General features: G+C 38.9%; 3 protein-coding genes across 3 annotated transcripts; all 3 read right to left on the bottom strand.

Annotated features, from left to right (window-relative positions):
* Positions 1-1,460: 1,460 nt before the first annotated feature.
* LOC128629584 (protein piccolo) lies at positions 1,461-2,665 on the bottom strand. The gene is made up of 2 exons (XM_053678316.1): positions 1,691-2,665; positions 1,461-1,568 (listed from the first exon to the last, which is right to left on the bottom strand). Exons 1-2 carry the CDS (start codon positions 2,651-2,653, stop codon positions 1,461-1,463), a joined length of 1,071 nt encoding a protein of 356 aa, XP_053534291.1. The 5' UTR covers positions 2,654-2,665.
* A 236-nt stretch (positions 2,666-2,901) lies between these two features.
* On the bottom strand, positions 2,902-23,199 carry LOC108264082 (mucin-17). Its single transcript, XM_053678315.1, has 12 exons — positions 22,300-23,199; positions 19,637-20,509; positions 18,327-19,313; positions 17,255-18,139; positions 14,345-15,226; positions 12,899-13,582; positions 9,444-10,076; positions 8,508-9,278; positions 7,446-8,192; positions 6,156-6,959; positions 4,292-5,071; positions 2,902-4,182 (listed from the first exon to the last, which is right to left on the bottom strand). Exons 1-12 carry the CDS (start codon positions 23,131-23,133, stop codon positions 2,902-2,904), a joined length of 10,161 nt encoding a protein of 3,386 aa, XP_053534290.1. The 5' UTR covers positions 23,134-23,199.
* LOC128629582 (protein piccolo-like) lies at positions 23,159-24,436 on the bottom strand. Its single transcript, XM_053678314.1, has 2 exons — positions 23,548-24,436; positions 23,159-23,163 (listed from the first exon to the last, which is right to left on the bottom strand). Exons 1-2 carry the CDS (start codon positions 24,128-24,130, stop codon positions 23,159-23,161), a joined length of 588 nt encoding a protein of 195 aa, XP_053534289.1. The 5' UTR covers positions 24,131-24,436.
* Positions 24,437-24,723: the final 287 nt, after the last annotated feature.

Raw genomic sequence — 24,723 nt, 5'->3', positions numbered from 1 at the left:
TATAATGAGAGCCATCTGGAGTTTCGGTGAGTAAAGCAGATGTTATGAGCTATATAGGATCGCACTACTCCAGATCTGCTGTCTGAAAGCTTTGTGAACATGCTTATTAGTCATTAAAATACCCAGGAAAAAAGCTTCCACTTTCTATGAACCCTCAATCACTCACATGTTCTGATACTCAAAACAAGAAGTCACTGCTGAGCCTCCAAGGTACACTAACGGAATATTCAACAACTATAGATAAAGAGCAAAATATGGACTCTATCAATCACCTGTAATGTAATGTGTTAACTGTCACAAGAAACAAATGAAAAAATTTAAATTCATGCATTCTCCATATAGACAAATTTATGAGTGCATATGCTAATTCAGCTTTAGTACAGCCAAGATATGTTATATAAGAATTGTATCTGATTACTCTGCGCTTGAAACTTGCTTTTCTGCTCTCAAACAAACATCTGTCAATAACATAATCTAAACAGCCAGCTGTCAGTTTCCTTTTTGCACATCTAAAACAATTCAGTCACTATATCAAGATGTTTTAAATTGTCGTGAAACACTAAACTGCATTTTCTGAGATTTTAACAGCGTTGTTCGTGTCGCACATCATAAAAGACAATCTTAGCATTCATTAATTTTAATTGTAGGAGAAAACTGGTTAATTTTGAGCTTTTAACGGCTATTTCCGTCTTCTGGGTTTAAAATCTCGTTGTGCCACACGTCACAGGATTTAACGTGGCAATGTACTATTGTACATCAATGGTGTATTGTGTCTCGTAATTATTGATGAGCCTATGTTTTCTTATCCTATGAGAAGATGCTGTCTCTTAATTATTCATGAAAGCACGTGGTGCTTTCCTATAGATGTAGTAGATGAGAGAGGTGTTCAAGTGGGTCGCAAGTGTTTGTTGAGTGATGTTACTGTTTGAGTGTGTTTTCTTGGGAGGGCAGAATTGTCAGAATTGGAGAAAGGTAAATTTCAGACTTGCTCATGAAAGCAGTTTGCGTCTACACAATGATGTGGTACTCAGTCCCAATGACTTTTCCTTCCCTTCAAATGAGGTTTGTGTCTAATTTTTAACCATGACAGTTTTACTTGCCTTTCGAGCTAAGTAAACCGCTTAAAGCTCTACGGAGGCCAGCGGTCTGTCATGTGCAAAACTATGCAACGACAGTCCGCGTTGAAGTGAAAAGCCTTCGCCTTTATATTCGTGAAAAGCGCGAGCCTACTAGCTAGTTACCATTCTGACACTTCTCTCATCCATGCTGCCTCAGGTTTTGTTTTGTTTTCCTCCATATTCACACCAGGGGCTAATGGTTCAAATAGATAGGGTAGAGGACCTGCACTCCTATCCATTGTGTCTCCATTTACCCCTGGGGATTCAGAAGGAGAGAATTCCTCAGCCTCATCAAAGACCTGTGTACTGCTGCCACTGCAAACTTTTTGTCACTATCCATCTTTATTGTGAGTGTTCTGAAGGCTCGCCCCCCTCTTCCTCCACTGGCTTTCCCTGCCATGCCCACTCCCCCTCCCTTCTTCGCATAGCCATCCATGCCCATTTAAGTTGCTTTTTTCAAAAACATTGAGAGGTAGATTTGAGCTGAAAGAGGGAGGTTTCATGACCCTTTAAAGAGACATTAGAAGTTTTGAAAACCAGACTGCATACAAAAATATTATGTAGTGACTTACCTGGGCAAGGTGAGGCATGGGGTTAAATCCACAGAGATTACACACCATATCTTTGCACTCTGTGCATGTATTGTAGTTGGGAAGTTCTTTTGAGCCAACATTAAGATCCACCTTACAAAGTGTGCAGGTTGGTTGGCTTGCTTTGGAAGGAGATTTAGGCCTTGCTGTCACTTCCACAGGCTCAGGCATAGCTTCCTGCTTTTCAGTAACAGATAATTTGGCTTCGGTCAAATTCAGTTCTTCTGTCTTCTTATCTACTGGCTTGTCATCTAGCCTCTTTGATATGGGAGGTTTGGGCTCTCCAGTGGGGACTATAGAACCCTTACGAGAAGTAGCTGGTACAGATGATTGAGATACTGTAGAGCCTTTTCGAGAGACTGGTGGAGATGACTCATCCTGAAGAGCTGATGAAATCAAATTGGAGGCAGAACTAAAGATGGTTGATCCAAATCCTAAAACCTTTCCAGGAACATTAGTCATAGACTGTGGTGATGGTGATCGTGATCTGGCTGTCTCAGTCAATCCAGCAAATCCGAAGAGCTTCCCAGTCATCAATTCTGAGGATTTAGAAGAGGTAGCTTGAGAATTACCAGTACTGACGCCAAATCCAAAGAAACTTGATTGGTGCTTTGGAACCTCAGCCTGTGAGGGTGGTGTGGATCTGGCTGGTGTACCTTTTGTCACCTGTTTCTGTGATTTTAGATCTTTCTCTTCTTGTGCTTTTTGTTGGGACAGCTCTTTTTTTGGAGGCAGCACATTTTCATTCAAGCTTGGCTGTCGATGATCTGTCTTTGCTGCTTCTGGGAGAGTTGATGTCTTCCTATCTACACATACAGTGGATGTTTCAGCTAATTTGTGCACTGAATTTGGTGACTGACTGTCCTTTTCGGGCAATGTCAGATGAGGCTGTATCATGGAACTTCCTATTGGTTCTCTTCCTCCTTCTGCTTTCTGGCAATTCATGCAAAGCCATTGTTTTACCTGTAATAAATTTGAATAATTTTAATCAGTGTATGCTTTCTGCTCATTTTTAATCAATATGCTCACTAAACTCATAATAAAACCAGAGATCATATCAATGCACTATGCACTTCAGCCAGAGTAAATCAGATTTTATTTAATATTTAAACACTACCCTTACGAACCAATAATTTATGAATTCATTAAAATGAATGAATGAAGTACAAATTTTCAAGTGTATGTCTCATAGATTATTTCCTCACCATTGTCTGACTTGGCATGGGATCAAATCCACACTGATTGCATACATTGTTGTTACATTTAGTGCAAGTGTTGAAATTAGGCAGGTCTTCAGAGGCCACATTCAGCTTCACTTTGCAGATAGGACAACTAGACTGAGCCGGTTTAGAGGCTGATTGCAAAGGAGCAGATGATTTGACTTCTAACTTCTCATCTGGTGTCTTTTCAGTTTGTTTCTGTGAATGAGGTGGTTTGGCAGGTACTGAAGATGCTACATCTAGCTTGATCTTTGACTTTTCATCTGCTGCCTTTTCATCTTGTTTTTGTGAATCAGATGGTTTAGTGTCTCCAGTAGGGGAGGTCTTGAAGAAAGGCTGGGAAGCAGCAGAAACCTTACGAGAAGTCGGCGGTGTTTTAAGAGATGCTTGGGAAACTGTTGACCCTTTACGGGAAGAGGGTGGTGTGGCTGTTTTGACAGATGTCTGGGAAACAGTGGAACCCTTACGAGAACTTGGTGGTGTTGTGAAGGACTCATCATGAACAGCTGATGAGATCAAATTAGAAGCTGAGCTGAAGATGGAAGATCCAAGACCTAAAACCTTCCCAGAAACAGAAGAGCCAGATTGTGGTAAGGGTGTCTCAGTCAAACCACCAAAACCAAAGACTTTCCCTGTGCTTGTGTCAGCAGGTTTGGTTGGTGTAGATTGTGATTTAGTACTGCCAAATCCAAACCCAAAGAAGCCTGATTCCTGCTTTGAGTTGTCTAATTCTGGTGCAGAGGATTTAGATTGTGATTGCTCAGGTTTCTCCAGAATTTCTGAGTTATTGTCAGTTGTCTTTCCAGTTGATTCTTGGTCAATTCCAGTTTTCTGTGGAACTGTAGATTTTTGATCCCCCATGACAGCTGTTGACTCAGAAGGCAGCATATCTTTTATTGGAGTCCCTTCTTTAGTGTCAGCAAGAGTTTCTTTTCCCTGGGATTTTTTAACTACCATGTCAATTAGAGCATCATTCACTTTGGTTGTGTCTGTATTTGAAATGTTATCATTTTGAACAGGAGTTAGATTAGAAACTTTATTTTGATCTGCAGCAGGGACATCTTTCTGAGGTGCCTGAACCTGAGTTAGATCCTTTTTGTTGGTTTCACAAGCATCAGTTGCTGTTTTGGGTATGATGTTGCTTGGAACCGTTGTTGAAGTTGATACAATATCTGGTTTTGCTTGTGGTTCTTGTGGTTCAATTCCCTTTAATGCTCTCTGTGTTTGACAGCTTAGGCACAGCCATTCATAAACCTATAAAGAAACAAATCACTCATTTCATTCTATTTTAAATTGGAAATGTGTAAAATGTAGAATTAATCAATTTATGCAGTGACTGAAAATACACAGACAAATATCTTACCTCAGTCTGATGGGGAATGGGGTTAAATCCACAGCGGTTGCACACTATGTCCTTGCACCCCGTGCAGGTATTGTAGTTAGGTGTTTCAGTTGATCCAACATTAAGTGCTATCTTACAGAGAGGACATGCAAGATTCTGATGCTTAGCAGTTTCTTCCATTTTTGGATATTCATCTGTTACCTTAGTCATTTTGACTTGCTTTTCATTAAGTTTATTCTGATGTTTCTTTGCAGCAGGAGTTTTTTCCTCTTCGGCTTGAGTTTTGGTATCTTTAGTCTGATATTTTTCTGGCTCTACAGATTGTTTCTGAGAAGTAGGAGGAGTTCCTGGTGTGGTCTTTACAGAAGTGTGAGAAGTAACAGAGCCCTTACGAGGTGTTGGTGGTGTTGTAGGCTCATCATGAACAGCTGAAGAAATTAAATTAGATGCTGTGCTAAAGAGAGAAGAACCAACGCCTAGAACTTTTCCAGAAACCGCAGAGACAGCTGGCTGAGGAGATGGAGATCGAGAACGAGCACCACCAAATCCAAAGAAGCCGGGCTCCTTCTTTGAAGGTTCAACTTTTGGTGTTGGAGCAATGGATTGTTGTTTTGAAGGTGTTGAAATGGATTTCTTTGTCTCTACTTGAGTAGTTCTCTCCTCTGGCTTTCCAACAAGAGATTTTGCCTTCTGTTGTGGTGAAGCTGGTGGTGGTACTTTGTTAGCATGTTGCTGAAGCTGTATAGATGGAGCACCTGGTGCTCGATGCATCTGGCAGTTCAAACAAAGCCATTCTTTCATCTGTAGGGCCATAACATAAATTAATGGTATACATACTAAAAACTGTATTAATACATGTGCTGGCTCAATAGCTGTATTATGGAGAGACATACATATGATTTTTCTCATCATATATTCAGAGGTAGCAAGTTTATTTTAAGGTCAGATTTAAGCTCAAATGTCATTATTTGCATGGGGAAAGTTCTCCACATTCAGAGTGCAAGCAGCTACATCATTTGCTTACTCTGATTATTCAGATTATTAAAATTACATGCATATATTTTTCTTAGTTTTCAAATAAAAGTTTAGAATTTAACAATATAGCTTCCACTCTTATTATTCAGCACCTTATAAAATAGCACTTGACCCAGCACATCATGGAAGCTTTATTTAGAAAAATAGCTATATTTTTGTATGATGATCTAGAAGTACAGGAGGTGAGGCTGGAGTTAAAATATTGTCTCTACTGTTATTTTATTTACTTATTTGTGTACAGACAGTTAATACACACAGCGTAATGTAGCTATGACATACTAAATCATGAAGTCAAGATGGGCATGAAGTTGTAATGTACATGCAGGATATAGGGTATTTTATCACGTTTTAACTTTTTAATTTGTCAAATTAATAAAATCATTAATATTTTTTTGTTGTTGATTCGATTTTCTGCCCTACAGAACATTTTTTAACTTATCTATTTTATCCACAAAAAAGTACTCGTGATAAGCAATGTCTCCAATTAGTATGGACCTTACAGGGACAATAGATTTAATTAATTGATGATGTCATATTTATCCATTCAGTATTGCCCCTGAATGCCATTAAATTTTTCGTGACTGTATTTGCAGCCCAACCATAAATTTCAGGGGCACATATTATGTTTAGAAAAATCTGTCAGACAGAGGCTCTGGACTTAAAATGGCACTGACTCAAGCTGATATCATGCAAGAAAAATCTACTTAGGTTCAAGGTTAGAATCACATGTAACAGAAACATTCCTCTGTTGTTGGCAAATCCCACGCCACACATGCCTAACTCAATTCAAAATATGGTCATAATAGTACACAATGCTGATTTAGGGCTTAGGTTAATGATATTAACTTACTTCAGTTTGTGGTGGCATAGGACTAAATCCACAAAGATTACACACAGTGGTTTTACATTCAGTGCAGGTGTCATAGTTGGGTGGATCTTTCGTGAGAGCCACCTTGCACAGTGCACAAGGCTTAAGAGGCTTATTAAGATGATCATCTTTTTTGAGAAGAGAAGGTGACACAGTTGACTGGTCATCTGATGTGATTTTCATTTCTGTCTTTTCTTCTTCTTTATGTGCTATCGACCCCTTGTGCGATGTACGTGGTGTTGGAGTGTCTTCTTCTGATATTTGAGAAACATATTTTTCTTTTTCAGATTTCTGAGCAATTGTAGAACCCTTTCTAGAAGTTGGTGGTGTGGTAGAAGGTTCATCTTGAAGAGCTGATGAAATCAAAATAGATGCTGAGCTAAATAAGGATGAGCCAAAGCCTCGAACCTTCCCAGAAACTGTAGCGACATCAGGCTGAGGAGATGGTGACTTAGCACCGGCAACACTCAAAAAGCTTGTCTCCTCCTTTGAAGTGTCAGCTTTTTTTAGTATAGCAGGTGTGTCAGGAAAGGAGTGTTGTGCTGACTGAACAGCAGTGGGTTTCTGTGACTCCGATGGACTAGATTTATTCTCTTCTTTTACAACTTCAACAGATTTTATTGTGGCATCAACTGACAGATTTGGCTTCTTTTGTGGATCATATGTAGTTTGAGCTTTCTGCTTTGGTGCTGGCAGAGCTACCTTGTTTGTCTCTAGTTGAGGCTGTATAAGTGGAGGCCCTGGTGCTTGCTGCTTCTGGCAGTCCAAACATAACCATTTCTTACCCTGTTTAGTGATTAACAGAATTTTGTTGACATAATTATTGTAAGTTATTAATTACTGAATAAATAAACTTGAAAGTTGACTGTTGATTAGAAAGTAAATAATGCAAGTTCAATGCAATGCAATATATTAGAATGGAATCGAACCCCTAACCCTGAAGTATTATGACAAACATGCTAACCACTAAGCCACCATGCCCTCTCCACTCAATTCCAATAAAACAAATTTAACTCTCCTGGCCTAGGCATTTTTACCACACCAACCACCACCTGATGCTATCATGGTGATGACCCAGGAGTTTCCCAACAGCTTTATAAAATTTAGATCACTGTGTTAAATATGACGCTTAGTCAACCATTTACATCTTTTATTTGTGCAGTGATACTTCTTTGAAAATTTAGCCCAGGAAAGTAATATAAATGAGCACATGGGCTTATCACAAAATTACAGGTAATTACTTGAGCATTTATTTTAAATATGGTGTCTTACCTCGGTTTCTTGAGGTACAGGACTGAATCCACAAAGGTTACACACTGTTTTCTGGCATTCAGTGCAGGTAGTGTAGTTAGGTGTATCCTTCTTAAGGTTAGCCTTGCAAATTAGGCAAGCTCCAAGTGACTCTGAGAGAGGTGTATCTGCCTTTGGCAACTGGACTTCCAATTTGGTTTCTGATTCTATCTTTTCCTCTTGCTTCTTGTGAGAAGTAGATTGAGTTGGAGTAATCTTTACAGAAGTTTGAGAAGTTGTAGATCCTTTATGGGATGTTGGTGGTGTTGTAGAAGGCTCATGCTGAACAGCTGATGAGATCAGATTAGATGCAGAACTGAGAAAGGAGGAGCCAAAGCCTAGAACCTTTCCAGAAACAGCAGAGATGTCAGGCTGAGGAGATGGTGACCGTGATCGAGTACCCCTAAAACTGAAACCAAACAAGTTTGACTCATCCTTTTCAACTGTTTGTGGTGGCACAGATTTTGCAGGAGAAGGTTGAGTTGAGGGAGCAGTGTCTTGGTGGGATTCTGTTTTAATAGGTTTATCTACTGGTTTTCCAACTCTAGATGGCTTCTCATCTTTGGCATTTACTGGAAGACTTGGGTTCTTCTGTAGAACACCTGCAGCAGAAGTGTCTTTTTCCTTTGGTAATGTTGGAGATGGTACCTTGTTAACCTCTGACTGGGTTTTTGCAGGAGGTCCTGAGGCTCTCTGTATTTGGCAGCTCAAACACAGCCACTCTAACACCTGCTGAACCATGAAAGAGGTTGTGAGAATAGTACATGTATGAATCTGTGCCTTTAACTGTATATAACTATCATCATGAATTTTGGGTTAACATTTGCACTCTCCATAGACTTCACTTTTCTAAGAGCCATCTTAGATAAAATCTCTTAAGAGATGTTCGCATCATTGAAACCATGAGGGTATTGGCTTTTTTTTTTGGACTTTGACAGACAAGCATAAGGTGACAACATTTTTGTAAACCTAATTTGACATATCATCATGCATACAGTATAGAGATGAGAGTAATAGAAAGAATGATTATATGTTGTATTTTACCTCAGTTTCTTGTGGAATAGGACTAAATCCACAAAGGTTACACACAATAGTTTTACATTGTGTGCAGGTGTTACAGTTGGGTGGATCATCCTTGAGGTCAGCCTTACAGAGTGGACAAACTTTGAGAAGCCCTAAACAAGCTGTATCCTTTTTCTGAAGAGGAACTGATTCCTTTGCCACCTGGTCTTGCAATTTATTTTCTATTTCTTTCTTTTTCCCATGTTGGTATGCTGCTGAACTCTTGCGGGACAAAGGAGGTGTTGTAGTGTTTTTTAAAGAAATTGTAGAACCCTTATGAGAGGTTGGTGGTGTGATGGATGGTTCATCCTGAACAGCTGAAGAGATCAGATTAGAGGCTGAGCTGAGGAAGGATGAACCAAAGCCTAGAACTCTCCCTGAAACTGCAGAGGCAGCCAGCTGAGGAGATGGTGGTCGTGATTTAGTACCACCAAAACTGAAACCAAAGAGGCCAGACTGTTTCTCTGGAGGTTTTGTATTTTGTGGGTCGCCAGACTCAACACAAGACTGTTCTGCCACACTAGTAGTCGCTTTTGGGGTCTTTTCTGAAGTGAGTTTGTCATAAGGTTTTCCATTTATTGTGGGTATCTGATCATACTCTGTATCACCCACTGGAATACTTGTCTTTTTCTTTGTAGGACCTGGACTTGGAACCTCCTTCTCTGATTCTGTAAGAGGTACTTCCTTTGCCTTTGCAGAAAGAGGTACTGGTGCTTGCTGCCTCTGGCAGTTCACACACAGCCAGTTCTTCTTCTATATGGAAAAAAAAGACAAGCAGTATTTAAATCTTAAGAAACAGAAAAAGTGTGAATTAAGAGCCTAGAAAATGAGAAGACAATTCAGCAAGAATTGTTAACATAGAAATAAAGTACTATAATGCTACTACCTCTAGTAATATTTTGTTTTATATTCTCTTACCTCAGTTATTTCTGCCCTGGGGTTCAATCCACCACAAAGGTTACACACAATGGCTTTGCAGGAATTACAAGTATTGTAGTTTGGAGGATCTTCCTTGAATATATCCTTGCAGATTGGACAGCCTTTTTGAAGTGTGGAAAAATTTGCACCCACTTTTTCAAGAGCAGATGGTGCTTTGGCAGACTGAGCATTTTGTGCTTCATCTGCAGGTTTCATTTCTTCTTGCTTCTGAACAGTAGGTGATTTTGTCTTCCCAGAGGTAACAGTTTCTACAGATGCAGGCAAAACTAATGCAGCCTTTGCAGAAGTTTGAGAAACACCTGAACTCTTATCCTCTTTTGGAGTCTCAACTTTTGGAGGTTGAGAAGACTTATCAGGAGAAGGCTGTGATATTAAAGAAGTAGAAGTGGGATTCTGTGATGCTGGCACAAAGGGTTGGTCCTCTGATTTTCCAACTTCAGGAAGGATTTTATTGTTGTCTGTGACATCTACTGAAAGAGTTGATTTCTTCTCAGATGCAACTGGAGTTTCCATCCACTCTGCTGGTCCAAGTGGCATCTTTTTAGCCTCTGGCTGTGCAGGTGAAGCTGATAATTGCTGCATCTGGCAGTTCAAACATAACCACTCCTTCACCTAGAACCATGAAACAATTTCAGCATTTATATATTCTAAATGCATATATACATATGATCACTTCTTATAATAACTACATGATAATACATACAGTCAGAGGAGTCTCAGAATTATGATTGAAATAAAATAAAATAACATATTATAATTACATTATAATTACATGTGGTATATAAATTATGCATACATGTAATGTCATGTTAAATTATATATACTGATGGAGAAATGCAACATTTGTGGAATGAAAAAATATAGGGTTATTTGACAGAGCATCAATTTGAGTGTCAAATCTGAACCAACAAATATGTCTTGTGCAGTAAGAGCTTATATTTTATCTTTGAAAGGTCACTGTCTGCACTTTTTTCTTATTCTGAATGTCAAACGATCCTTTAATTTAAAGCCTTGATAACCCCGAGAGCAATATCATATTTAGAAGGTTCCTGTGCAATCCATCATGCCTTGAAATTCATAAGAAGCAAGGAAGCGTACCATTGGCATGCTGCTGGAAAGTTGTTAGTGGCTCAAAGAACAAAAAAAATAGAAAACATTATTACTTAATTTGAAATGTCTGTTGACACTAGGCCTAATAGAAGAGAATCACCAGCCCCTGAATAGCAGTAATTTAGAATCTTTCACAGCAACCCACACTGGCAGAGTCAGCAGCCAAAACAAAATAATATCCAAAGTGTGTGGGGTGAAGGTGAGATTAAATGCATATATTTGACACTTGTCAAAGGCAGAATGTAAGTGCTATTCACTGCAGAAGAAACTGTGTTTGTACTGATTAGGTGCTCTTCAACTTTTAATTGCAAGCAAAGTGGCATGGGCAGATTAACTGCAAACTGCAAACAGGCTTAACTACCAAAAAAAAGCTAGCTGTCATGTTAGTGCTGAATTACTGGCATTTCAATTCTGGTGATATTATTCTAAGAGGCCAGGTATCATAGATACCTACATAGTTTACTGTCATAGTGTGTCGTAGTTTACTTTTATTTATGGACAAATATTTATTTTGATAAGTGCTTAGTTTTGCTATGCATATTGTTACCAAAAGGCAGATGATAAATGCATCTGCTTTATGGAAAGCTATGCTGAGCAAGGGAATTCTGACCTTTTCTTATGGGATGTGGAAAGTGGCAAGCTGAGCAGAGAACAATTTTCTTCTTTTACTCGCTTCTTTACTTTTTGCAAGCTTGCCTGAAGAATAAAAAGAGTTTCTCCATGTGCACCAGCTCTATGGAACCTCAACCATGCAAAGTACTTCTGCAGTTCTCCCTGACATTATACCTTTACATTCATGGAAAACTAAACCTTTACCCTTACTACATCTCATTCCAAACCTTCATTATATGCACCTTTGACAATTAAGTAGATGTGTTACTGTTCATGCTAGCTGGGTGGATGCACTTATTGAGTGCCTTGGGAGGTTGTGGTACATCTCCACCTTGGGAACTCACCAAAAGCTAATGACAGGTGCCTCTTGTATCAGAAAGTTGCCCCAAAACAGACTGCTTTGTTCCATGGCCTTTGTCAGTACAACGTTCTACTCAACAGTTGTCTAGATGCCCCATGATTGCTAAACTTTAGCGATGTATCTTTAAAATGTTGTCATTTGATTGGAGCACTACATGAGGCATCTCATACACATTTAAAGTTGCTGGCCACCTTGTGTGCAGCTAGACTAATCTGAACCAAAAAAGTTGTCACGTAGAGCTGTCAAAAGCACATCTTGGATATTGAATTGGCTGGGGTTTTGTTAAAACTGATCTGATAAGTTAGATACGTAAGGCAATGGATAATATAATGCACCCTGACTGCAAAGACCAGTGTGGTTACATTATCCTCTAGATGGTACTACATAATATATAATACTTCACCAGTTCACCCACCAATTATCAATATCCTTAACTATTCATATTATATTTCTGTTACATACAGATATATACATACAACTACCAAATACATTTGTCTTAAGATCATATTCTCACATAACGTCAGTCAGCATACCATGTGTTGTCAGCAGTATCTTCAGATATAGACACTAAATGCTTGCAAGAGGGAGCTATAGATTGTTTAATGATAGTAACTGTGTGAAATTGCTCTACTTTGCCTGGGATGATGCAGAGTTCTTTTTGTTATCAAACGGTAAAAACTCTGTTTCATACACCATTCAAGAAGAGGATAATTTAACAGATTTAATATCACCAAATACACCACATACAAACGCCATAAATTTCGGGATTTACATATTATTTACCTTATTATTTTCCATAATGACATTCAATAACCTTTGCTGTTCAAACCGTTGTTGTATATTTCTTCAAATATTTTTTTTGTTAAACATCATTCATTATTGTGCAGTCAGTAACTTATCAAGATGACTAACATACATTATGCAGTAAGACTTAAACCTGTACTTAACTGTTTCCTGGTTGCTTAAAAGGTTTAAGTATACTGGAAGATCTCAACTTCTGACTCAAGAAAGCAGCCATCAGACAACATACATCACACAAGAGAAGCCTAAGAATGCTCCTGACCAGTGACTTCATTAATCCATTTTGAAGATATAAGATATAAGATGTTGTTGGTCTGATTTATTTTTCTTGTTTGTTTGTTTGTTTGTTTGTTTGTTTGTTTGTTTGTTTGAATTAAAAATTAAACTTGACCTTTCAGTTCAAATGTAGCATTTTGTTTTGCCATCAGTATATTTCCAAAGAATATAAGCTTGTATAAAGACATTTTTGTGTTTTAATGCTTGAACTTGAGACTATAAATTCTTTGTAAACGCTGAACAAACACACAATGGCATTTAGATGATGTCCTACCTCAGTTTGATCTGGCATGGGGTTAAATCCACAGAGATTACACACAGTCATCTTGCAAGATGTACAAGTGTTTACATTTGGTGGGTTATTTTTGAATTTCTCATTGCACAGTGGACAAGCTGATAAACTGTCACCTTCTTTCGCTTCACCTTTGGTGGTCTGAAGCTCTGATATTTTCTTCTCGGTTCTTGGTTGTTGAGTAATTGATTTTGACTCTTTATCAGAAACTGCAGGTACCTTGCGTGAAACAGGTGGTGTTGATGTTTTTTCATGTGACACACACTCTGCAGGACTTTTATGAGAAGATGGTGGTGTCATAGATGCTTCATCCTGACCAGCTGAAGAAATAAGTTCAGATGCTCTGCTGATGATGGAAGAGCCAAAGCCTAAACCCTTTTCTGATATAGCTGATGCAGCACGTTTAGGAGATTGAGACTGGGACTGGTCATGAGTAAGCCCAAAGCCTGATTCATCTTTAGAGATTTCAGTTTTGGAAATAACAGGCTTTGGTGATGTGTCACCTTTTGAGCCCTGCTGTGGAGAAAGTTTTTGCAGATAAACTTTAGCTTGAACATCCTTTTGTGGTGATGATAGTGCAGGGACTTTCGTAGGTTTTGGCTGAGTTGGCTTTGGAGCTCCTGATGTTCGTTTCATCTGGCAATTCAGACATAGCCACTCTTTCTTCTGTAATAACAGTGAATATTGTTTATGCATTAATATTAACAAAGCAATATTAAAAAATATATATTATGTACAATTTAGTATTATCTTATTCTCAACTTCTTAACGTAATTAAATGTGTAGGTAAATTTCATGAAAGGGCTTTTTTTTTATTTGATGGCAATAACCTGGGGATAAAAATGTTATGAACAAAAACAACAGTAAACAAAATGCATAATACCAAGGACACCCCCAACTGTTCCAGAAAGGCCCCAACACAGTACCTACTGTATCCCCGCACACCCCAACACCATACCCACTATATCCCTGTATGCCCCAGCACTGTACCCACCATGTCCCCATTTACCCAGTGTGCCCCATTACATAGTGGTATCTCATCCAATAAATTGCAGACTAAATGTGTAGACAGCGTAAATGTAATTCAAGCAAAAAAAGTATGCTTTGTGTGTACATGTCCAGTGTAAAAGGCCACATGACATGGAAATATCTTTTGTTTACCATGTCTGGTGAAAAATGGGCCTAAGTGAATGCCACTACCATTGCCCTGGTGGTAACATTAAATTTATTACCATCCCATGGAAATGCCATAGTTCAAGCAAGGTTCTAGGTGATAGTAAAAGAATAACTCACCAGTAACCCCAATATTATTATTTTCATAAGCTTTTGACTTCTCACATCCATGTGTTTCGACAAGAATGTAAAGTGTGAGTTCACAAAACTTTAAATTGCAGCTGATTGTATTTTTATTAGTTAGATTTTATTTACCTCTGTTTTGTCAGGCATTGGGTTAAATCCACAAAGGTTACACACTGCATTCTTGCATTCAGTGCAGATGTTGTAGTTAGGAGGCTCCTTCTTGATTTCTACCTTGCACATTGGACAGACTTTGGGTAGAGCCTGATTGGATTCTGTAGTTTTTGTGGCATCCGATGGAGTTCCATCCTTCAAAATGGGTGCCTGAAGTGGTGTAGAGTTTCCCCCCTGTGATTTCATTTCCAGTATTTTTCTTTCTTGCTCATGTTTAGTTAGTGGTTTTGTTAAATTACTAGATTTCTCCTGAGGAGAGTCTTGGGAAGATACTGTACTAGAAGCTGGCAGTGTAGTGTTGGACATTTCAGATCTCTTGCTAGGATCAGGTACTATTGGTATAGTATTTTCAGAAGTTTGAGAAGCAGTAGACCCCTTGCGTGAAGTTGATGGTGTTGGAGAGGTTCCATCTTGAACAGCAGAGGATATTAGATTAGATGCTGAGCTGAAGATTGAAGAACCAAAACCTAAAACTTTTCCAGAAAGAGCAGGCTGTGGGGATGGTGATCGAGATCGTCTACCAAAACCAAAAAAGTCTGAATTCTTATTAGGAGGCTCTGATTTAGCTGGTTTGGAAATTCCATCTTTTGTTTGTTGAGGCTGTTGCTTAGGATGCTGACTTTGCACATTATGCTTTATTGTAGGGCTATCTTGCTTTTTCTCAGCTTCACTTTGATTGTCATGTAGTTTTCCATCAGCAAGTGATGTCTTAGCCTTTGCTGGAATTAGAGGCTCTTTATTCTGTTTTAAGACAGATAGTGGTACTTTGTTAGCCTGTGATTGTTGAGGAACTCCTGATGTTTGCTTCATTTGGCAGGTCAAACACAGCCACTCCATCCTCTGTAGGGCCAACACAGGTAATAAGGGAAAAATATACACAGTTTACATATCTCTGTTTGGATATTGGAAAACAGTGCATTGAAAACAAGATGAAGAAGATGGTAATGTAATTTACCAATGCAGAGAGTCACAATCCAACATGTAAATTACATTTCAATATAAATTTAGCTGATAATGCTTAACTTTAACTCACAGTATCACTGAAACCATTGTGTGGGTTTTTCTCAACCATTCTACAGACCTTGGTCATTAGTGAAAAAGTACTATGCAAACTTGAACATAGTTTGTTATTAATTATATAATAAACCATAAAGATGTTTTGTCAGGCACTAGACCATATCAAAGATGTATTAAATGTTTTAAAAAATGCCCTTGTTATTTTGTCAGTAATCTAAAAGAAATTGTATTTTTCATTCCTTTTTAATTTAATTATTTCTTTTTTATTTTGGAATTTCAGTATCTTGGGTTTTTTTTTTTTTTTTTTTTTTTGTAAAGCAGAATGGACAAAGGGCACCACAAAGGTGAACACTTCCCTATAAATCTGCACTTGCCCAATATTAATTCAATCAAATACTCTCTTGATCACTTATGCTCCTCCCTTTAAACAAAATGTAAGTATCACTCTACCATTGAAGTAATGTACCTACCAAAACATCTCGTGTGTTTTCAAGGTGGTCGGAATTTATACTTAGCAAAAATAGAAACATCCTTTCACATTCAACTGCTTTTATTTCCAGCAAATTTATTAACATTTGTAAATATTTGTAGTAATATAAAAAGATTCAACAACTGAGGCATAAACTGAACAACATGGACTGCACCAGATTTGTCAGTTCTTGTATGAGATGTTACCCCACTCTTCCACAAAGGCATTTGCAAGTTCTTGATCACATCTTGGGGGACATATGGTTACACGTGATTTGCCACTGCAATGATGATGATCTGTCCTGCCTGTCTATATGTAGCACTGTCTTAGGCATCTTACATTGCGGTTTATTGCTCTGGCCACATCTGCAGTCCTCATCCCTCCTTGCAGCAGGCCTATGGCATGTTTACGCAGATGAGCAGGCACCCTAGGCATTTTTCTTCTCGTGTTTTTCAGAGTCAGTAGAAAGGTCTCTTTACTGTCCTAAGTTATGTTAACTGTGACCTTTATTGTCTACCGCCTGTAAACTGTTCGTGTTTTAAGCACTGTTCCACAGGTGCATGTGCAATAATTGTTTATGGTACATTGAACAAGCATGAAAAACATTGTTTAAACCTTTTCCCATAAACATCTGTAAAGCTCTTAAAGCTTTAAAATATCTTTAAAATACAGTCTCCTGAAAAAGGGAAATTTTTTTGCTGAGTATATATGTGTGTGACTGCATTCATTCTCCCCTCAATATCTCAGTTTAACCATGACCTCACTCAAAAAACACTGGAGGCCATGATACCGCTGTTGCATACACTTAGTATACAGCTAACATATGTGATAAGTATGACATGGCAAATCAGCAAGCATTTCGTTATATTGTAAGTTGATGCAGTTGTGTGTATGCTTCTCTATAGTTTTATTTCATTGCTTCATGTCAAATGGCAATCTTTCCCATCTTCCCCAGCAGGAAGTCTAATGTTGCATTAGTTTTATTGTGGGGAGAAGGAAAAGATTGCTGGGGGTTGATAATAACGACCACAGTCTAATACCATTCCAAGCTGAGGGGGATGGAAACCCCTGCTCTTAGACACTGAGCATGACAAAGCTGCAATGAGCAAATTGTCAATGTGAAATCCTAAAGAAGCCAATTTGCTAACTGAGCTTACCACCGAGTTTACAGATTTGGTGGGAGGAGTAGTGTATATTGAATGCTATTGTCCGTTGTAGAAATCAGTAAAACGCTTTTATATGCTCCTTCCCTGTGTTCCTGTTTGAAAGGAAATACGTCAACTAATGGATTCATATCATGGTACTCAGGCTTTTCCTGGGCACGTTATTGGCTAAGAACACTAAAAGCCACATTTAAATACCAAAATATATGTTCTTCTTACCTCTGTTTGGTGTGGTGAAGGATTGAATCCACATTGTACGCATACAATGTTTTTGCAGTCAGTGCAGGTGTTATAGTTGGGAGGCTCATTCTTGATCTCCACCTTGCAGAGAGGGCAGTATTTCGGGAGAGTGTGAGAGGATTCTTTCACTTTTGATGGCTCTGGCTTGGATTCATCTGGATTTGGGGGCTCCTTTCCCTGTTTTGGTACCTCAGGTTTCTTTCCTTCTTTGTTGTCTATAATCTGTGATTTATGTATATCTGTCTGCTTTTTCTGAGAGTCCCCTTGTAGTATGGTGGCCTGCGTGACTCCAGAACCTTTGCGGGAGGATGGAGGTGGTGTACTGGACCTAATGGAACTTTGAGAGACTGATGAATCTTTGCGAGAGGTTGGGAGTGTCATGGAAGATTCATCCTCAAAAGCCGATGAGATGAGATTAGATGCAGAGCTGAAAAAGGAAGAACCAAATCCTAAACCCTTCCCAGTAACAGCAGAGACAGCAGGCTGAGGGGATGGTGATTGAGATCGAGCACCAACAATGCCATAGAATCCTGAGTTTTCTTGAAGGGGTTTATCCATGGCAGGAGAGGGCTCAACTTTCGAAGTCTTTTGAGATTTCTCCACATTGTGTTGTAGAGTAGACTGCTGCTGATTGACCTGCTTTTCCACTGCTGCAGCAGATATTTCATTTTTTTGTTTTATCTCAGCAGTTGTCTGGCCTTTTTGAATAGTTTTATCAAGAAGATCTTTCTTCTTCTTAGAGTGTTCTAACACAGAAGTCTTCATATTTTGAGAAGATGATGTTGGAGGGATTTTGCTAGACTGCATAGAAGAAATTCCTGATGCTCGTCTTGTATGGCAGTTCAGACAGAGCCACTCCATTATCTACATTTAAAGCAGATGGTTTAAATATTCAGATGCCTTCCATTGACAGGTAAAGTTTTTCTAAAGCCACACATTACCAATAACAAGTGCATTTTAACAAGAACTACAAGAACATCTTAATTACAGCAGTTTAATTCCAATCTTATTAGCATACATGTAGGCCTACTATCAAAATGTAAAGGCTTACCTCTGTTTCTTGAGGCATGGGGCTGAATCCACAGAGGTTACACACAATGCTCTTGCATTCATTACAGGTGCTATAGTTTGGGAGATCTTTGTTTATATCTGTTAAGCAAAGTGGACAAGTTTTTGGTAGCTGCTGAGATGACTTATCAACACCTTCAGAGTCCTTAACTTTTTCAGATGTTGTTTCAGATGACTGTGATTCATGGAATTTCTTTTCTTCTGCCTTTTCATTAGAAGATTTTTTGGTCTCCTTTGTTATGTCCTGGGAATTGTCAGTCCCTTTGCGTGAAGTAACTGGTGTTGTGGCTGAAGAGCCAGTCTTGTAAGATGTCTGTGAAACTGATGAACCCTTATGGGAAGTGAGTGGTGTTGATTTGGACAAAGTCTGTGAAACTGCAGAACCTTTTCGAGAGGATGGTGGTGTAGTAGAACTAATAGAACTTTGCGAGACAGATGAACCTTTACGAGAGGCTGGTGGTGTCGTGGAAGGCTCATCCATAACAGCTGAAGAGATCAGATTAGAGGCTGAGCTGAGGAAGGATGTACCAAAGCCTAGAACCTTTCCAGAAACTGCAGAGGCAGCAGGCTTGGGAGACGGTGATCGTGATCGAGCACCACCAAAACCAAAACCAAAGAAACCTGATTCATGCTTGGTTTCTGACTTGTCTGTCTTTGATGTATCACCCTTCGGTTTCCCAATTTCTAGCTGCTGTTGTTTGTGTAGAGGAAGTGAGTCATTTGGTGCCTCCGTTTGCTCTTGCTCTATTTTCTGAACGGCCCCAAATTTATTGTCTTTCTGTGGAGCTCTTGTTATAGGGTTAGTTGTATTCTTTGTAGAGTCCACAGCACAAGCTTCTTTCTGTTGTAACAATGGAGCCATTTCTGCCTTTGGTGAAGAATGGGGTTGTACAGATATTTTCTGGGGCACCACTGGAGCATTATCATGAGCTCTTTGCATTTGACAGTTCAGACAAAGCCACTCTGTCACCTGAAATTTCAGATAGAATAATGAAAAAATGCGGAAAGTAGCATTCAATATGGCCAAATAAACAGATACTGTCAGTCTAATAAAACTGTTTTATTAGATGAACACTGCACATTCAGCAGAACTCAGCATAAACATATGTTATTTTGGCTCGCAATGTACAGTACAGCAAAGCTATCCCATAGAAACTGTGGATTTTTTAAGCAAATGTATATATAAGCAAAAGGGGCACAGTCCATACTTTGAGGGTCTTTAAGGGAAAACAAAAAACAATTATACATGAATTGAATACATGAAATGAACTACAATGTATCAAATTGTCTTACCTCTGTCTGATGAGGCATAGGGTTGAATCCACAAAGCTTACACACATACTTTTTGCATTCAGTGCAGACATTGTAGTTGGGAGGATCCTGTCTAAGCTCTTCTTTACAGAGTGGACAAGCTTTGGGAAAATGCTGAGAATCTTTATCTATTTTTGGCAAATGTTCTGGTATCTTTTCTTGAGATAGGGGTGCCTTACTCTGCTGATGTCCTGGTGTCTTATCCTTATCAGCAGTTGATGATTTATTTTCTGACCTCATTGAGGATATTTTGGCATCATTTTTTGATGCTGCAGGTCCTTTTTGTGATTTTGTACTGGTTGCATTGTCAGAGGTTTGAGACACTGTAGATCCCTTTCGAGAAGTTGGTGGTGTGGTGGAAGGCTCATTCTGAACAGCTGCTGGGATCAGGTTAGATGCTGAGCTGAGTAAGGAGGAGCCAAAGCCAAGAACCTTTCCAGAAACAGAAGAGTTAGCTACCTGAGGAGATGGTGATCGAGAACGCACACCACCAAACCCAAAATTAAAAAAACCTGTCTCTTCTTGAGAAGGTTCTGCCCTTGATGATGGTTCAGACTGAGTAGAAGGTAGGTCAGTTTTTGCTGTCTGCTCATTATTCTCATTAGTCAGTTTTGTTACTGTTGAACTATGTTGCTGTTTACTAGTTCCTTCTTTCTGATCAACTGTCTGGTTGGAACAACTAATCTCTTTTGGTTGGAGGGTGGTCTGTTTTGATGTGGGACCTGTAGTAGAATCCTTCTTTTGGGTTGTGGCTTCAGGGTGCTGAGGGTGGGACTTCATCACAGGAGACCTTTGTGGTTCTACCCTTTTTAGTGCTCTTTGTGTCTGGCAGGTTAAACAAAGCCATTCTTTCCCCTGAAAGATCACCAAAGCATATTTTTTAATGTAACATGTTCTATTTTTATGACAGTAAAAATATATATCTGCAATATAATCACACACACACCTGACAAACCTGTATAAAATAAATATTTTTAATTCATATCATGATATGCTTTATCTACTATGCTTTCATTAATAGAGTACAACATGATCACTTGCAAGTTATTTATTTATTTATTTGTATTATTTAAGTATTATTTACTGAAGAGACTCAGTGCTCTTTTCTCATTGAAACAATTATTCTATTTAAAACTGCAGTGTTAACAATAAGCAATAAGCAAAGAGTTTTAAATGATCTTTTAATTACATTTTTTCTTTTCTTTTTCCCCAAATTGTTTCAGAATGTTTTGATGTTTTTATTATGAGACACAAAATTGTTTCAACATAATTATTGGATCATATGGAAATCTTATTGGAACTCAGTTGTTTTAGTAATGTTTAAAAGAGTCTGGTTTTTACCATTGTCAAACAAGGCTACATAACTTTGGAGTACAAAGCCAAATGAAGAGTTTGCTTTTCATTCTGATTAGGTATAAAAATGAAATGGTATAATTAAAATCTTCAAAGCTCACTGCATGAATATAATTATATAATGTGTGAAGTTATTCAATATATTTTAAGTAAACACCTTATATGCTGCAACCCCAAAAGATGTTAGCCGTTGTTATGTTCTCACTTATAACCAGTTTAGTTTAGTTTAGTTATTTATAAAGCACATTTAAAAACAACAGAAGTTGAAAACAAAGTGCTATACAAGTAGTATAAAACAGATTTAAAACAAACATTTAATAGTATCAAACCCTATGTACCCAGTGTGGGTACATGTGATAAAATAGCTTTCGCTTTACAGGCTCAAATCATGAAAGTTCAAATAAAGTAATATGTGTCAGAATTTCTTCCCCAGATTCCCTAAAATATAAAAAAAGGTCCTGCTTGACATGATTAGGCCTGCCAGATGAAGACTCTGTGGGTAGTAGTAACCTCTCTAAGCTTCTTCCTTCTGCACAGAACATTTTGCACTAATGACACGCATGACCCAAAGCTCACAATGAGAGGTCAATACTTCAGAACCCTTATTAATACTCCCCCACACACTTAGTACTAACTGGTCTTTGATAAAATCAGCAATTCTGAATGTAAAACTCATCTTTGTCGAAACAAAGACAGAGGCCTGATATGTTGAGATTATATGTACTGCTTTCCAGATCTGGCACACAAACAACTCTAAAGTGTAACTGTTTGGAAACTAAGATGCACAACTCCAAGATGTTCACTGAACCAAAATGAATATACAGACTTTCATCCTTCCATTAATCCCATAACTGAAATATTAAATCATTTACAGTATATGCATCAAAATAATTATATACTACAACAGAGTTAAACAGTCAATGAGTGGTTTGTAGTATGCTTTTTGCAAAAAATCAGACATGTTGTGTTAGCAATATTGTGACCTAATGCCTTACAAAGAACCTCAAAGTGAGTCCCAAAAATGCCCACAGCACTGTCATTTACCTGATGAACAGATTCTTGGGTTTGGCCAGAATATACATTATTAACTGAAATAAATTACTGTCTTACTGCCAGACATTCTCAGTCTGCCTTCAAATATGCCAAAATATGGGAAAATATTAAACTATAATTAAGAGAGCATCAAAGAACTATTTGTGCAGTTTGTTTCCATAATGGGTCTGCTGGACATCTTAATGAAATGTTGATGTGAATTTTACAGATGCAAAATGTAATTTGTCTGTTTTGCTTACCTCTGCTTGATGAGGCATGGGATTGAAACCACATTGGTTACACACAGCGGTTTTGCACTCAGTGCAGGTATTGTAATTTGGAGGCTCTTTCTTGAGACCCACTTTGCAGATTGGACAAGCTTTGGGAAGGGGTTTCGGGCTGGCTTTTGGGGATGGTGAAGAAATCAATTTCTCTTTCGTTTGGTTTACAGTGGCATTGGTTGGCTGAGCTACTTCAGTTTTCTTTTGCTCTTGTTTTGGGGTTTTAGGAAGTTTTGGAGAGTCCTTAGAGTCCTCTGATGCTTTGCATGATGCTGGAGTTGTGGACCTGTGAGAGGTTTGGGAATCACTAGAAGCTTTATGCAAAGTTGGCTGCATCGTGGAAGACTCATCCTGAACAGCCGATGAAATCAGATTGGATGCAGAGCTGAAAAGGGAGGAGCCAAAGCCTAAAACTTTCCCAGATACAGCAGAGACTGGAGGCTGAGGAGATGGTGAACGAGATCTGAAACCAAAAAATCCAGACTGCTCCTTGGGTGGTTCAGGTTGTTTTCGTGGTTCAGCCTTTGCAGGTGATGGGGCATCCTTTACTTTTTGCTGCTGAGTTGGCTTTTGTTGTAGATGCGGAGTTGATGTGGTTTCTTTTGCTGTAGTTGAACTGTCCTGTCCAGGTGTTTTATGACCCTCTGGATGTTTGCTTTGCTGACCGGAGGATGGGTGTAAGGTTTTACTCTGTGTAATCTCCTTCTTTTGTGCTGTTGATGAACTTTGCTTGACAGGGGATGGAGATGGTGTGGGAATTTTGCTGGATATGAATGGGGTAGGTGGTTCTTCAAATCCAAGGGCCCTCTGCATCTGGCAGTTGAGGCAAAGCCACTCTTTAGCCTACAAAAAGAATACATAAACATCATGTTAATTACAGATAACAATAAAAAAGGTCATCACAACATGGATGTATGGAGCTTAAACTAACTAACCTGGAATTATACTATATGTGTTTAAAATACTGTATTGTGATTGTTAGTTTTTTCCACTCGTATTTTTCTTCACCTGTCTTTATGCATGTAATAAATGAAACATTTACTCAACTTGTGTAGTGTAGTAGGACCAGCCACTTCAGTGACAGGATACACTTTTAGCTTTACATTCTTACCATAAGTAAAGTTGCAAACTTTTGATTTATGCTCTGAATGTACCAGCGAATGCTTTAATACCACAATACAGAGAGATACATGAAATTTGACTGAATAAATGAATTATATAGTTTACTCACAGCTGCATCTGGAGGACTAAAGCCACACATGCTGCAGACAACAGATTTACATTGTGTACAGGTGTTATGGTTGGGTGGTTCCTTAGACTGAAAATTGAATTTTGTGTTTTTACAGATTGGACAGAGTGACTCCATGCCTGCAGCAGATGCTGCAGTTATTTCCACTTGGTGAGTCCCAGGTCCTGTAGGGTCTTGTTGCAGAGGTCCACCCCTGCCTGTTTCACGCTGTGGAGATTTTCCCCTTCCCACCCCCTGATGATGAGGTCCTCCTCTACCAGCTCTTTGTTGTTGAGGGCTACCTCTTCCTGACAATGGATGCTGGGCCAGCCCCCTACCTATTCCTTGCTGTTGAGGATCATCCATACGCCCTCCTGGTGGCTTCTCTGTGCTGTGTTTTTGAGATCCTTGTGACACAGGCTGTCCATTTCCATGCTGTTCAGGAATTTTCTGCTTCAGAGGCCCCTGCTGCTGCTTTTCCTTTCCTTCCTCAGTCTCGTCACCGAACAGGCTAAACTTGTTCACCGCAGACGACATGGCACTCAGAGGGTTCCCCCCACCCAGGAAATTGGAAGAGAACATTCTGTATGGAGGCTACAGGGTTCTGGGAGCAGTTGATTGGGATTGGGGCGGGGGGGGCTGCACGACTGGGAGGCACAATCTGCCAGTATGGGGGTGCAGTCAGAAAATCAATATAGTAACTCCTCCAGTTTTTTTGGGAGTCTAGTGAAGGGTTTGTGGAGGGTTTTATGATTCACTCACATCTGCAGGAACATTACCTTGGGACAGAGATAGGAAACAGAAGGTAATGAAATAGGAAGGCAAAAATAAAAAGATGAAGTGATACAGAGAGAAAATGGGAAACAGAATAACAGAGACAGAGAGAGATTAGCACAATTAAAACTTTGTTATTTACTTTGAAATAGGTTTCTCTCAGCAGTGGACCTTTTCAAAAGAAACAGAAAGTCCCCTAATTATTCTGAAGACAAACTCAACATGGTAACATAAATTGTAGTTTCCACAGACATAATTATAGTCCTACAGAACTACTGATCTCTGTGGATTTTATTGACTTCCATAAACTAAGGCAAGGATATTGAGCCTTCTGACAACAACTTCTGAGAGCAACTTTAACTCCTTAAACTCCCAGGTGGGTCCAAACTTACATTTCCCAA

This window comes from Ictalurus punctatus, chromosome 4, assembly GCF_001660625.3.
Source record: "Ictalurus punctatus breed USDA103 chromosome 4, Coco_2.0, whole genome shotgun sequence".
NCBI classification, from domain to species: Eukaryota; Metazoa; Chordata; class Actinopteri; order Siluriformes; family Ictaluridae; genus Ictalurus; species Ictalurus punctatus.
Note: the sequence above shows the minus strand (reverse complement) of the source record. Positions and strands in the feature narration are given on the sequence as shown.